The sequence below is a fragment of the Rhipicephalus microplus genome, chromosome 1, assembly GCF_043290135.1.
Source record: "Rhipicephalus microplus isolate Deutch F79 chromosome 1, USDA_Rmic, whole genome shotgun sequence".
Taxonomy (NCBI): domain Eukaryota; kingdom Metazoa; phylum Arthropoda; class Arachnida; order Ixodida; family Ixodidae; genus Rhipicephalus; species Rhipicephalus microplus.
In genome coordinates this window covers 221,009,666-221,022,158 of record NC_134700.1, presented here as the reverse complement: position 1 = coordinate 221,022,158, position 12,493 = coordinate 221,009,666, and the positions used below count along the sequence as shown (strand labels likewise).

The 12,493-nt window shown below is 48.6% G+C and overlaps 1 protein-coding gene across 3 annotated transcripts in view; it reads right to left on the bottom strand.

The window, feature by feature from the left end:
* Positions 1-12,493, bottom strand: part of ClC-a (chloride channel protein 2) — a 167,321-nt gene that overhangs the window by 27,231 nt on the left and 127,597 nt on the right. For all 3 annotated transcript variants that reach the window (XM_037412450.2, XM_075891423.1, XM_075891422.1), the window contains exons 10-15: positions 7,198-7,282; positions 6,985-7,086; positions 4,558-4,642; positions 1,874-2,093; positions 592-702; positions 237-334 (exon numbers count right to left, since the gene is read on the bottom strand). In XM_037412450.2, the coding sequence (XP_037268347.2) occupies positions 237-334; positions 592-702; positions 1,874-2,093; positions 4,558-4,642; positions 6,985-7,086; positions 7,198-7,282 (701 nt within the window). The remainder of the gene's footprint in view (positions 1-236; positions 335-591; positions 703-1,873; positions 2,094-4,557; positions 4,643-6,984; positions 7,087-7,197; positions 7,283-12,493) is intronic.

Genomic DNA, 12,493 nt, shown 5'->3' with positions numbered 1-12,493 from the left:
CAAACCGTTTCCGAGCAAGCTGTGTTTTCTAGCAAACTGTCAATACTAAGAGGACGAAGACAACACAAGCTAGCCAAGTTATTGCGTTGCGCGTGCTTGGCGCACCAACGCAATAAAGCTTTCTGGTCACGCCAGAAAGGCCTAAACAGGTCCGCTGTTAGAAAATGTCGTCGGGATTCCCAGCGTACTTAAAACAAAAACATAAACAGCGAGGCAGAAGAGGTTTGTATACTGACCATAACAGGAAGAATGTGCGACATCTGTCCCGTCATCTCGAACGCAATGACGGCGGTCGATATGGTTCGTGTTGCTGCTCCGGCCATGGCTGCTGCGCCTGTTAGAGCGAACAGAACGTGCCAAAGCCGAGCTTATCTTCGACTACACACATATATTTAACACGCGAGCTAAACATCGTATTTAAAACGTCATTCCAAAAGCCGGCTTCAATACAAAAGGCGCGCGACTGTGAGACAGTAAATATCGGAAGAATAAGGCATATATACACACTGGCGTATTCCTTCTGCACTGGCTAGGCGAGGGTTGATTGCTTTAGGCAGTCGTAAGCTTTCTGCATCAGGAGCACATGCTCACCTGCCACGGCATAGCCGCCAGGAATGACTTTGTTGATGTTGTCGCCCATGCGTATCCCTTCTGGAAAAAGGACGGCCATCGTTTCGCCGACGAGCCTGCCGAAGGCGGCGCCTGAAACAAACGAGCCGGTGGAACATGCCGCAATATTGCACGGGCTCGACTGTCGGTCCGGATGAGCTTGAACATGGAACGCAGTAGCGAGTCTTGCATCGAGAATCTTAACTTCTGCTAACTTGGGTATTACCATCAAAAGAGTAGTGAGAAGTGAAACTTTTCAGAACGAGATATATAGTAACGATATGGCCTACCTGATTCCATGCCAAATAAATATTCGCAGAAAAGTCACATGCATACGATTAGATACGTACTGGCGTGATACAGAATACACAGACACAGAATTCTCGAAAGGGGAAAACGCGAACGCTAACCTTTTCTCACGCAGTTTCGCACGCACTTTCCACCTCCTAACAACGCAACCTTCTCGCTTAACACCTCCTTTGCATGCGCTATGCGCTTCTTCCAACTATACAAAAAAGGCACCAGTTACAGAATCATCTGGACCGCTTACCTTTAGGGCGAAAGCCTTAGACGCTTCATCGAAGCCGAAAATTGACCGCCGGTGGCGTCAACGCGAACGACGCAAACAATTAACGTGCTATGACGCCATGTTGACGTCACCATGACGTTACCTGATCACGTCGCTACATGACGCCGTCGTTTGTAAAAGGTGGGTCGATCTCGGAGGCACTAAAAGATCTAGTGGCAGTGGATTGTGGAGGCTGTGCTCAACCCTTAGGCGTGCGCACGAGGCGGGGAGGGGCGGCGGCATGAGACAATGATTCCTTATAGTCAGATGAGAATGGGGGCACAAAACTGGCCCCCTATGTGAACCCCTACATTGACTTATTAGATATGGGGGGGGGGGGGGCGCAATGTTTGTCCCAAACATTGAAGTATTAGGGAGGGGTGCACTGCGGCGAACCCTCAACCCCCCCCCCCCCCTGAAAGGGACTCCTGCGCACTCCTATGGCTCAACCACGCAAGGTGCAGAAAGCTACGAGTTATGCGAGTGTGTTCAACACAAGCGATTGAGAAGAAAAAAGAACACGGCTCGAGCTTTCAAGCCATCTTAGTAGAATGCACAAGTTAAAATTTTGGTACTCCGGTTAAAAACTACGGATTACTGCCACGTCATTTTTTTCTTTTCTTTTTCGTCGATTAGGTCACATGGTATACACGTCACAGCAGCAGAAGGTGCAGACGGACGCGACCAAGCCCTCACCCATCTTGAAGACGGGTATGAAGAGGCCCAGCGGTACGGGTATGGTGGCGGCCAGGGCGGTCATCCACAGGTTCATGAAGATGAACAGGCTGAGCGTGAGGAATACGCGGCCCTTGGTGGTGCCCCAGTGGTTGACCACCATGTGCTCGTCGACGCCCAGCTCGCTCGAGGTCCACGTGAAGTTCGAGAACAGGTCGTGCACCGCCTCGTGCGTCGTCAGCTGCAATGATCTGCATGCTTACTCGGGCGATCGAACAATACGGTATGCGTACACACTGATGCGCGAATACGACAGGACGACAGAGAAATACACACGTAGCCTACACAGGCGCTATGCTATGCCTCTGGCTGTTAACTTCGAAATCTAGCCATAAAGTCTAACTATGTATTTATACAAGCAAGCGGCACGTAAATCCACATTCAGAAACTTTCTTTTTATTGACACTGCCACTGGCAGTACAAGCAGCAGTGGCGTAGCCAGGGGGTACTACAAGTCCGTGACCCCCCCCCCCCCTCACACATAATTTTTTTTCGCCATAGAATACAGAGGGAGAAATGGTCATGTTAAAAAGGTGATCCCCCCTTCCGAAATAAAATATCTGCTATACGCCCCTGATAAGCAGTCATAGTATTCGTTTTCACAGCGTGAGCTGCATTGGCTACCTGGAATTCAGCATTTCGTGCTCCCGAGAAAAGCATACCGTCTTATCGAAGAACGCAGAAGATAAATCCAGGCACGTGAGTGAGACGGCAGGGGTACAACACATTGTCATTGGAGAGAGCGCTATGAAAAAAAAATGACAAGTGCATGCCGTATGTGGGACAAAAGCACACCTAAGCGCGATCACTTCTCCCCACCACCGAGAGGTAACAAATATATATATATTAAACCTTGCAACATCCAAGCTGAAAGCCCAGAAACTAAAAAAAAAACATAAGCGGCGTTTTGGACAGCTACTATAGCTCAAACAAATTTTGGCATTCGCAAGCACAAACGCATTATTGAATGCGCACGCGTATACGAATCCGGGCATGCGCACGCGCATACGCATTTCGGCATTGGCACGCGCGTACGCATTTTGGCAGGCGCACATGCTTTGAACGTGATGTAAGAAAAATCAAGTGTTGACAATGAGCGCGCCTGATCGGCCATATAATGTTCGGTCGCTTGTTTGCACTACGCTGTCAGCAGTTAGATGGCGCCACGGCCAACGTACCCAACGAAGCAGTGCTGGCGCATTGAAATTCCTCTGCCTGTCCAACGTTATCGTTCCTAGTGGCGTGACTAACACTCAAAACACGAAAGAAATTTGTGATTTCAAAATAAAATATAAAGCTTCGCCAGGCATCACCATTACATTACAAATTGTGGCTATCACAGTCATCGCTACGCCGGTGACACAGATTCTTAATTTGTTTTTAGTTTATCGCGAAAAGCTCGCCGCACCATTGCCCAGCAACCGCTGAGCACAGCACGGGCTCGGCGGCTGCTCGGCAATGGTGCGGAGAGTTTTTTTGCGACAGCAGTGCCCTCTTTATAGTGTCCCTAACAGCTTTGCTTTTAAACCATACCTAAGAGTCACATAATGAGGTATGCGCACGAACGCCAGCTTAACAAAAACCGTGAATTGTGCTCACGTGGCGCAAGATTAATGCGCGATCCGAAATACGATGTTAGATATGCAGGCGAAATTTTATATGGACGCGCTTGCGTCCTTTGTGCAGCCCACGAGTGTTGCTCGGTCGATGATAAAGCTCTCGACTAAGTTTGGCGTTGCACGCTCAAATTGCCATTTAGGCGAGGCTTGGCGCAGCAGGCCAGATTGGTGCATCAAGGCCCAATTAGCGCAGCACTTCCACGCCTGTATGAGGCGAATTACAGACCGACCGGTTGGATCTGGTTGGTGCTAACGCAGACTAGAGCGTACTGAACCCGTGCTTTAAAAAAAAAAAAGTCTCAAAAGGTTTCTATACAAGTGCCCTTAATTGCACATCTGAATACACGTGACGGAGTAATGCCTCTACACCTCAGTGTTACCACATCTGTGAAACCTTGCCGAGTTGTTTTTTTTTTTTTTACGCAGGTGAGGTTTTGTCACCATCAAGTGACAGTGGTAGTGCTGGAATAACTCGAGAACGAGTATAATGTAACGTTCGTGCGCGCCGCGCCCCCATGGGCTCCATTACATCACCATTACATCACAAAGTATTAAACTTGATGTGAAACTTAGGTATTACGCCACTAATTAATGTAACGAAAAGCCGGGGGAGATTGAAGAGCAGCAGCGAATCGACATATTTATGAGACACTCCATTCCAATAAATATACGGCCGACATGTAGAGCGTATCGTAATACGGGCCCCTGTAGAATACGTACGGTAAATTCCAGATGAATAAACCAAGCAATCCTCTTAATCTAACGTCCACGCAGAATTCAGTCTGCGATCATATATACAACCTCCCCCCCTCCCTCCCCGTTCCCCATCCTATACGTGCGGTTTATTCTTGATGGCGGTGACGGGTGAAACTATGAAAAGCAAATTCATGGAAAATAAAGCTCAGTTGGTAGTGCCCTCGCGCCGTTTAACTTCGCTCATGTCTCACCAACTTGACCGAACAAAAGCACTCCCTTCTCCCATCCACGCACTCCGTCGGCGTCGTCAGATGTAGGGCGGATGCTCACCTCTGCAGCCATAAACTGTCCGAGGCCCTCGGGAAACGTGGCCGATGATATGAACACAGTAATAATCAGCGGGTACAGAAAACGACTGTAAAAGATAAAACACAGAAAAGCAGAGCCGTTACACTCCACTCATACGTCGCGTGAAACGTAAAATGAAGGGGAAAAAAAGTGACGTACATCAGCGATTCGCAGAAACAAGCGCGAATAATCGTCACTGTTGCTTCAAAAATAAATCCGCGATATAGTTCGACCCCTGCTACGGAGCTTTTCTTTTAGTTTTTTTTCATCTTTGCAATTTATTAGTGCATATTTTACAACGTCGTATTAGTGACGGAAATACGTCAGCGGAGACGTGGTGGACTCCAGCAAAAAAAAAAAAAAAAAAAAGAGAACACGTTGCTCTAAGAAAGCTGTCCTATGTAGGCGTATTTAGGAAGCCACCTGATTCTCGGACCTTAGAGTGCAATAACCGCGTTAGAGTGCATTAGAGTGCAATAACTTAGAGTGCCACTTAGAGTGCAATAACGGTGTCTAGTGTATTGCCGTCAGCCGATCAGCCACATACAGATACACACGTGCACGCATGCCACACAAAGCTGGACAAACAGCAAGTACCAGCCAATTATCACGTTGGAAATTTTGCTGTACCCTGTCGGAGGTGAAGTGTGCTTACGAATGGCAAATAAGCTTTGCGAATTTGACCTCTGATCATCTGATTTTTCATTCGTGCCATCCTGCGCAAGTTTCAAGCTTATAATGAAATGAAAAGAGGCAGCGCTGGAACGAATACAACAGGCGATATGACGAGAGGACATGCGTAGTCCTGTCGTTATCTCTTCTTTTTTTTTTTGTATTCGTCTCAGCGCTGCTCCTTTTCATTTCATTATGCAGCCAAACTCGCCCACCTTTCTGCGATTGTGATGTGCACGCTTATCATTCAAAATGTAATGACGCAGAGCAAACCAAAGAAGAGGTGGAGGCTTTGCGTTGCGTCATTACCGTTCGTACAGCATGAACCAACTAGCCCATCATGTTTTATCTTGCATGCTTATTACGTATACTCCACACCAGGGTAGATGTGGTTAATGCGTACCGCATACGGCGCACGGCACAGCAGCCAGCTATTCACTGATGGTCGCGTTGTTAAGGAAGAAGCGGCACACTTCAACGCATACGCAAAGTGTGCACGGTCATTCGTCTGTGTAATAGTAATAGTTGAAGTTTAACGTCCCAAAAGTAAGATATCATAATGAAAAAGTGGAGGGCTCCAGAAATTTTGACCACCCGGGTTCCCTAACGTGCACTTAAAGGGACACTAAAGACAAATATTAAGTCGATGTTCATTGCTAAAACAGCGGTCCAGAAACCTTATAGTGCGGCTTTCGCGAAAAGGAAGGGCTTATTTCGAAATAAAATCAAGCTTTAGTGGTTTGCATCACGTTAGCACACTTCAAATTACCCGCCCCGATTGAGCACTTTGACGTCACTGTTACCGTGCCCAACGTTGCCCGGCTATACTGCGCTGCCGCCGACAGTAGTAGAAGGAGAGAGACAGTAGGGGGAGCCACCGCAGCAACATTAGCCATTGAACAATTTTGTGCCATGGCCTCCGAGATGGCAGGCGTGCTTGGTTCAGCTGCGCCCCTCTAGATGGCAAAACCTGTCCAGCTTAACCAGGCTAAAATGAAACTTTTGAACCACTCGCGCCATTTCCCGTAGTAACATCCGGCGGTTCTTTTTTTCTATAAATGAGACAGAAACGGACAAGGGGCATTTTTATTACTTCTTTTGATGCACGGTATAGTTTTTTTTATTGCTGCTAGTTCGATTACAAGCGATAAATTGTGGGCGGTAACATTGACGTCATTGGGATCATTTTGCGAATGTCCTACTCGTGGCGCATGTGCTCTCGTGCATTAAGCTTAATTTCTAGGTAAGTAGGGCACTGCTGTTGATAACATTGTCATGTCAGACGCCGTCATACATTGAGCTTTCACTCTGACATAAACTGATCGATTGATATGTGGGGTTTAACGTTCCGAAACCACCATATGACTATGAGAGACACCGTAGAGGAGGGTTCCGGAAATTTCGACCACCTGGGGTTCTTTAACGTGCGCCCAAATCTGAGCACACGGGCCTACAACATTTCAGCCTCCATCGGAAATGCAGCCGCCGCAGCCGGGATTCGATCCCGCGACCTGCGGGTCAGCAGCCGAGTACCTTAGCCACTAGAGCACCGCGGCGGGGCACTCTGACATAAACTGTTATTTGCCTTTAGTGTCCCTTTAAATCTAAGTACACGGGCATTGAGCACTTAAGCCTCCATTCAAAACGCGGCACCGGCGAGCTGGATTAGATACCGCCACCTGCACCACAACGAGACCATGGTGGCGGGTTTTGGGAGTGATCCGGATGAGCACGTACTTTCTCTGCAGGAATGCGCTCATGCGCTTGTGTTTTCGGTTGAACAGCACAACCCTCTTGTGCATGTAGACGAACGTGGCACCCAACACTCCACAGGCGGCCCTGCAGACATGGGGAACAATGAATGGCAACAAGGAAACCATACGTGTCACCAACGCCATCGTATATAGCGAGTGTCGACAAACTGATACACGCGGTTGGTCAAACACTTACCCCATCACAGCGTAAACGACTAGTTCAATGAGATCAAAGGGAAAGTCCATTCGGAAGTTTGTCCTGAACACTGCAGTTATCGTATCTGAAAGGCAAATCGATGATGTAGTTATATATCACTGTCCATTTTCAGATACGTACGAAAATAAACATTATAATCTTCGCTATATAGGAACAACAAATAAAGAGTGGATAAGAGAACAAACAGGGCAGCCGATATTCCAAGTGACACAACAGATATAAGCTAGTAGATATAAGTCGACTTCAAGAGATAGCATTTAACTACCAGTCTGGTAGCAAGTAGCTTGTCTCGCGTCATTGATGAAATTTTAGCTTGATGTGCGGCTGACCGAGCATTAATTGTAGAATATTACTTGATCCTCGAATAACTAGCATAATTTTGCGCATATTCGATTTTTTAAAAATCCGCGACGAAACGCAATATTCCAATTTCAGTTCAGGGTGAATTTCAATATTAAGAAAATTATTAGATATTTGGCTTGAACACTATCACAACTAAGTGAGTTAAAACTCAGGTTTTAGCTTTAGTAAACACGTTACACTGCCTTCCACGCTCTTGGCGCACTAGGCCCGTGAGATACACACACACAAAAAAAAATCTCAAGAGAGGCCAAGCACGGCTCGAGTAAGCGATAACTGCCGTATTAGCTCTTATCATTACACAGTCACGGTGCAGTGACGTGAGTTGATCATTGCCGGAGCCTGCATGATACATCTGCACGCGCCATTGCTTTTGAACTGTTAATGAGGTTAGATTATGTATACAGGTGCGTTCTGCTGTGCTACATCATTTCCTAAGAAACGTGACACGTCAAATACCACCAATTAAGCTATTGCGACAGCAGTTATATAGACACTGCAGGCGCATTCTTGCCGTCGACGTCGCCGTTAGGTCCCGTTTAGAGTACAAGGACCATGACATCATCGCACGCGTCGTATATGGCACGCACGAGGGAAAGCGCGTGCTAGAGGCAACCGACGATCGCGGCTCAAGAATCGAGCAAAAAACGTCGGCCGCCTCCATCGCGCGAACGACCCATGGAGGGACCGGAGGCGGAGCTGCGTGACTCCGGACTGTGCACTTTAATTGATTGGCTGCGGTGGCAGGCGCCCTATCTTAAGAGAGAGATTAGCAGAGAGATCATATACCTTTGGACGTGTGTGTCTTCGTCACCCGCTGCAGCGTTTCCTTAGGAGGAGTGAACTACTAGTCTTATTTCGTAAACATTCGCATTTGTTGATTGATTGATTTGTGGGGTTAACGTCCCAAAACCACCATGTGATTATGAAAGACGCCGCAGTGGAGGGCTCCGGAAATTTCGACCACCTGGGGTCCTTTAACGTGCACTCAAATCTGAGCACACGGGCCTACAAAATTTCCGCCTCCATCGTGAATGCAGCCGCCGCAGCCGGGATACGAACCCGCGACCTTCAGATCAGCCACTGGACCACCGCGGCGGGGACATTCGCATTTGTTGCTGCCGCATCACTGCATGCTTCGCCCTTGCGGAGAAACTGTGACTCTTTAATAACAGCTAGTTAAGCCGGAAACAGTGCTACTCGGAATCACCATTTTTTTTTTCGACCAACGCGTGCGGTACTCATCGTTATCATCTTCAGCTCGACTACGCCCACTTCAGGGCAAAGGCCTCTCACTTGTTCGCCCTAATTACGGTTGTGTGCTGGTTGCGACCAGCGTTACTTGGTATAAGGCGTTCATGAACGGATCAACTGAGAAATATTGTGTGAACGAACCACAATGAGCGAATTCTACCGCAAGCTAGCTTAATAAAGGCCAACCCCGGCGATTTTTCAACCATGTCAGGCTATATAATGAAGCTGCTATGTTCCTTAGACACTTTTGTCACGAGCCTGATAGCTGAAATGCGCAGTAAATTCGAAAATAATTTTTAATTAGCGAAAAAACCCCGCAATACCGAAACTCAACACAGCTCACTGGTTACGTATATGACATACTGTTTGATAAGAACCGGGAGTCGTATACTGGTCCCGTCGGCGCGGAGTATGAAAACTGTGAGAGCCGGGACGAGCGGGCGCTCGGAGCAGAGGCGAACTCGCCGAGACGACCAAACTCCGCCGATGAAGGAAGGAAGCTTTTCCGTGCCCAACACCGCCGCCGTCGCCTAGCGGCCAGCGCAGTAAACCCTTTAGCGGCTAAAGTTAGCGATGCCATCGGCTGGGTCACTTCCGTTGACTTGCCAAGCATGGCGTCACACAGAAAACGTTGCCAATAATTCTGGTAAGCCGAGGTGAGCGTTGCGAGGCAATCTTTTAAAATTCATTTGTAAACAATCAGAGCATCTCTCAAGCACGTAATTTGGCAGAAATGACGAAAATGTACAAAAAAAACGTACCCAACGAATTTCATTGAGATCCATTGACCTTAAGGAAAAAATCGCCGGAGTTGGTTTTTAAGGCATAGTTTTTGTTAACCCAAGGCTTCATGAAATGCACAACGAAAGCAAAGTCGTTTCAGGCTTCGCACGCTATACAGGGGAAAATACATGGCGAGAGTACAACGCTGACGTACCGCGCCGCTTTGTTGACATCGACAATGGAACAGGCCCGGCCCGCTGTGCATGTGCTACATTTAACTCTGACATGCACCCGCATTGTCAAACAAACTGCGCGCATAACAACAATAACAACGCGCTGCAGCTAGCTCAGCACGACGGCGTGAAATTGAGAGAAAGAAAATAAGATACGCGTCAGCGATAGACGGTTCGGATTTCCGTTGCGCTCCCCGCAACACTGCGCGCGGCCGGTTTCAGCACGCATCACGCAGCAGGGTCGCCGTCACGCGAGAACGCAACACTACAACGTCACGCTCGGTCGCGCTTAGTGAAGCCTTTCGGCCGCAGTGCACGCCACAGCGGGTTGAGAGCGCAGTACTTCCATATAGCCGCGACGGCAATGCCGTAAGCATTTATATTCTTGCGTTTATGTAGCCCTCAATTCAAAGCCAAAACCTCAGATGCCTCACCGAACGCGAAAAGTGACAGTCAGCGTACGCGTCAACACTAGTGATTAGAACAAAAAAAAAGATCCTCCTTTGTACAGAGGTCACCCTATCACGTCATAGTGCACATCGGTTCTATTGTAAAACCAATCTGCAATGTGCACTGTATCCGTGCGCTTCGAGTTTTCGATTAAGTCGTCATCACCCTGCGAATCGTTAGCTTCCCGGTTGTGGCTCAATTAATAGAGCGACCATCTCGAAAAGGTGTTGATCCCGAGTTCGATCCCCGAACCAGGACAAACTCTCGGCAACTAAAAAGCTTTTCTTTTTTAGAAATACGTATGAATTTATTTGTGCTTTCATTGCTTCCATCAATTGACCATTTTCTTCTCCTATCACGTCCTGATGGCGGCATTCGACGGGGGCATAATATGACGTCACGTGATGACGTCAACACAGCGCACCGTCACCCGGCCAAAGCTTGGACGATTTCAGAGGCACAGCAAAACCACGTGAGGTGCAAAACGCCTGCAACGCTTTCGATCTCGGAGGCAGAGTAAATCCGCCTGAAAAGCGTTCATTTCTCCTATGACGTCTAGGCGTTCGAAAGCGACTCGGATTGAGATAAAGGACGAACGAACGCAAGAAACAATGCTCCTCAAGATCATGACATAGCTGCAGGCCACCCAACCCGCCAACCTTGTCAGTTTCCTCTCATTTGCACACCTGAAAAAAGGCGAGCGCGAGTGTTACCCATTCAGCCACACGGAACGGCCGCCGACGAGACCACGTTTGCACAGCGGCTGGCGCGACATGCTTCGTTACGAAACAGACCGACCTTTGAGATTGGCGACATAAAAGAGTGCATAGCCAGCAGCGATTGTCACGCGCTTTTGGACTAACTTTGTGTACCGCAGTTTCGGCGACGCGGCATGCCGACGCAGGGCAAAGCCTCCAGGGTTCTTCGTTAGGCAGACAAGTGTTATATTACACGACATTTCTGCATGACATAGAAATAGGGGCCCGGAGCCGCGTGCAGCGGTTTCACTCGAACAAAGCCATAAGCCACTAATACACGTAAGTATTAAAAACTAAGAGGCAGAAAAAAAGCAGACACACTGACACATGGGTGGCCACATCTGTGTCGGCTTCCAACCCCTGTACTTCCTATTTTCAGGCATTGGTGGATTTGTTCGAGTATAACTAAGTTGCAAACTCGGCCAACAATTAACTCTCTCGAACGAATGGGGGATATCCAACCCATCACCCCAATATTGGAAACAGGACAGAAGCGTTCAAAGAAGCCAGTTAGCAGGTGGGAGGGTTGTAAACATTAAACACACACACACACACACACACACACACACACACACACACACACACACACACACACACACACATACACACACACACACACACACACACACACACACACACACACACACACACACACACGAAATACAAGCCGTTTGATATCAAAGCACTGACTCCAAACTGAGGACTCTGTTTAAGAAGAAAAAAAAACAACGCAATGAACACGTGAGGAAAATACGGACAATGCTGCAACAAGAACCAAGCACTATCATGTTACGTAAACGCTCCAAATAAAAAAAAACTCACACCATTTTATTAAAGAGAACCCTGATGGAATGCGAAGCAGCAGCGTTGCGCCCGCGAGGCGTCACACGTGTTCAACAGCGCTAATGCGGGTGCTGCGGTGTTGCAGGCGCGAGGTCGCCATTCGCAAACGCGATCGGCTTGGCTAACCTTTGCAACGCCGGAGACGTCCGGGTTAGGCCAAATCGTTTCGGCGGATGTTTCGGCGGGCGAAGGAGTGTCGTCTTCCGGCATCCTCTCAATCGCAGATGAAACGAGCCGGAAGAGTGTTACCACTTGATGTGCGCTCGAGCGTTGCCAGCAGAGGAGAGGGTGAAGCGAGGGAGGGGTGACACGTACAGACATGTTTCAACACGTACGTTAGGCGTGCGTCAGGTTTATTTGCGTGACCCGTCCAGTCGGTGGTGTAGCGAGTAACAGTCGCTGTAGCGGAGCGAGCGGCGGTAGCGGCAGGTGTTCCGGGCGAACAGACGAGGTGGCAACTGCGAGCGCTGCGGCGAGTGCGCTACAGGCGAGGGAGAGAGTGACGTCAGCGCGCACTGCGAGGGGAGTGTGACGTCAACGCGCAGCTGCGGCGTGACCTACTTGGCACCGTCCCAACACTTGCGGCGAGAGAAGCGCGTTGCGGCGCCTCCGTGCGAACACACGGAGGGACATCGTTACACAGGCTAGTCAAAG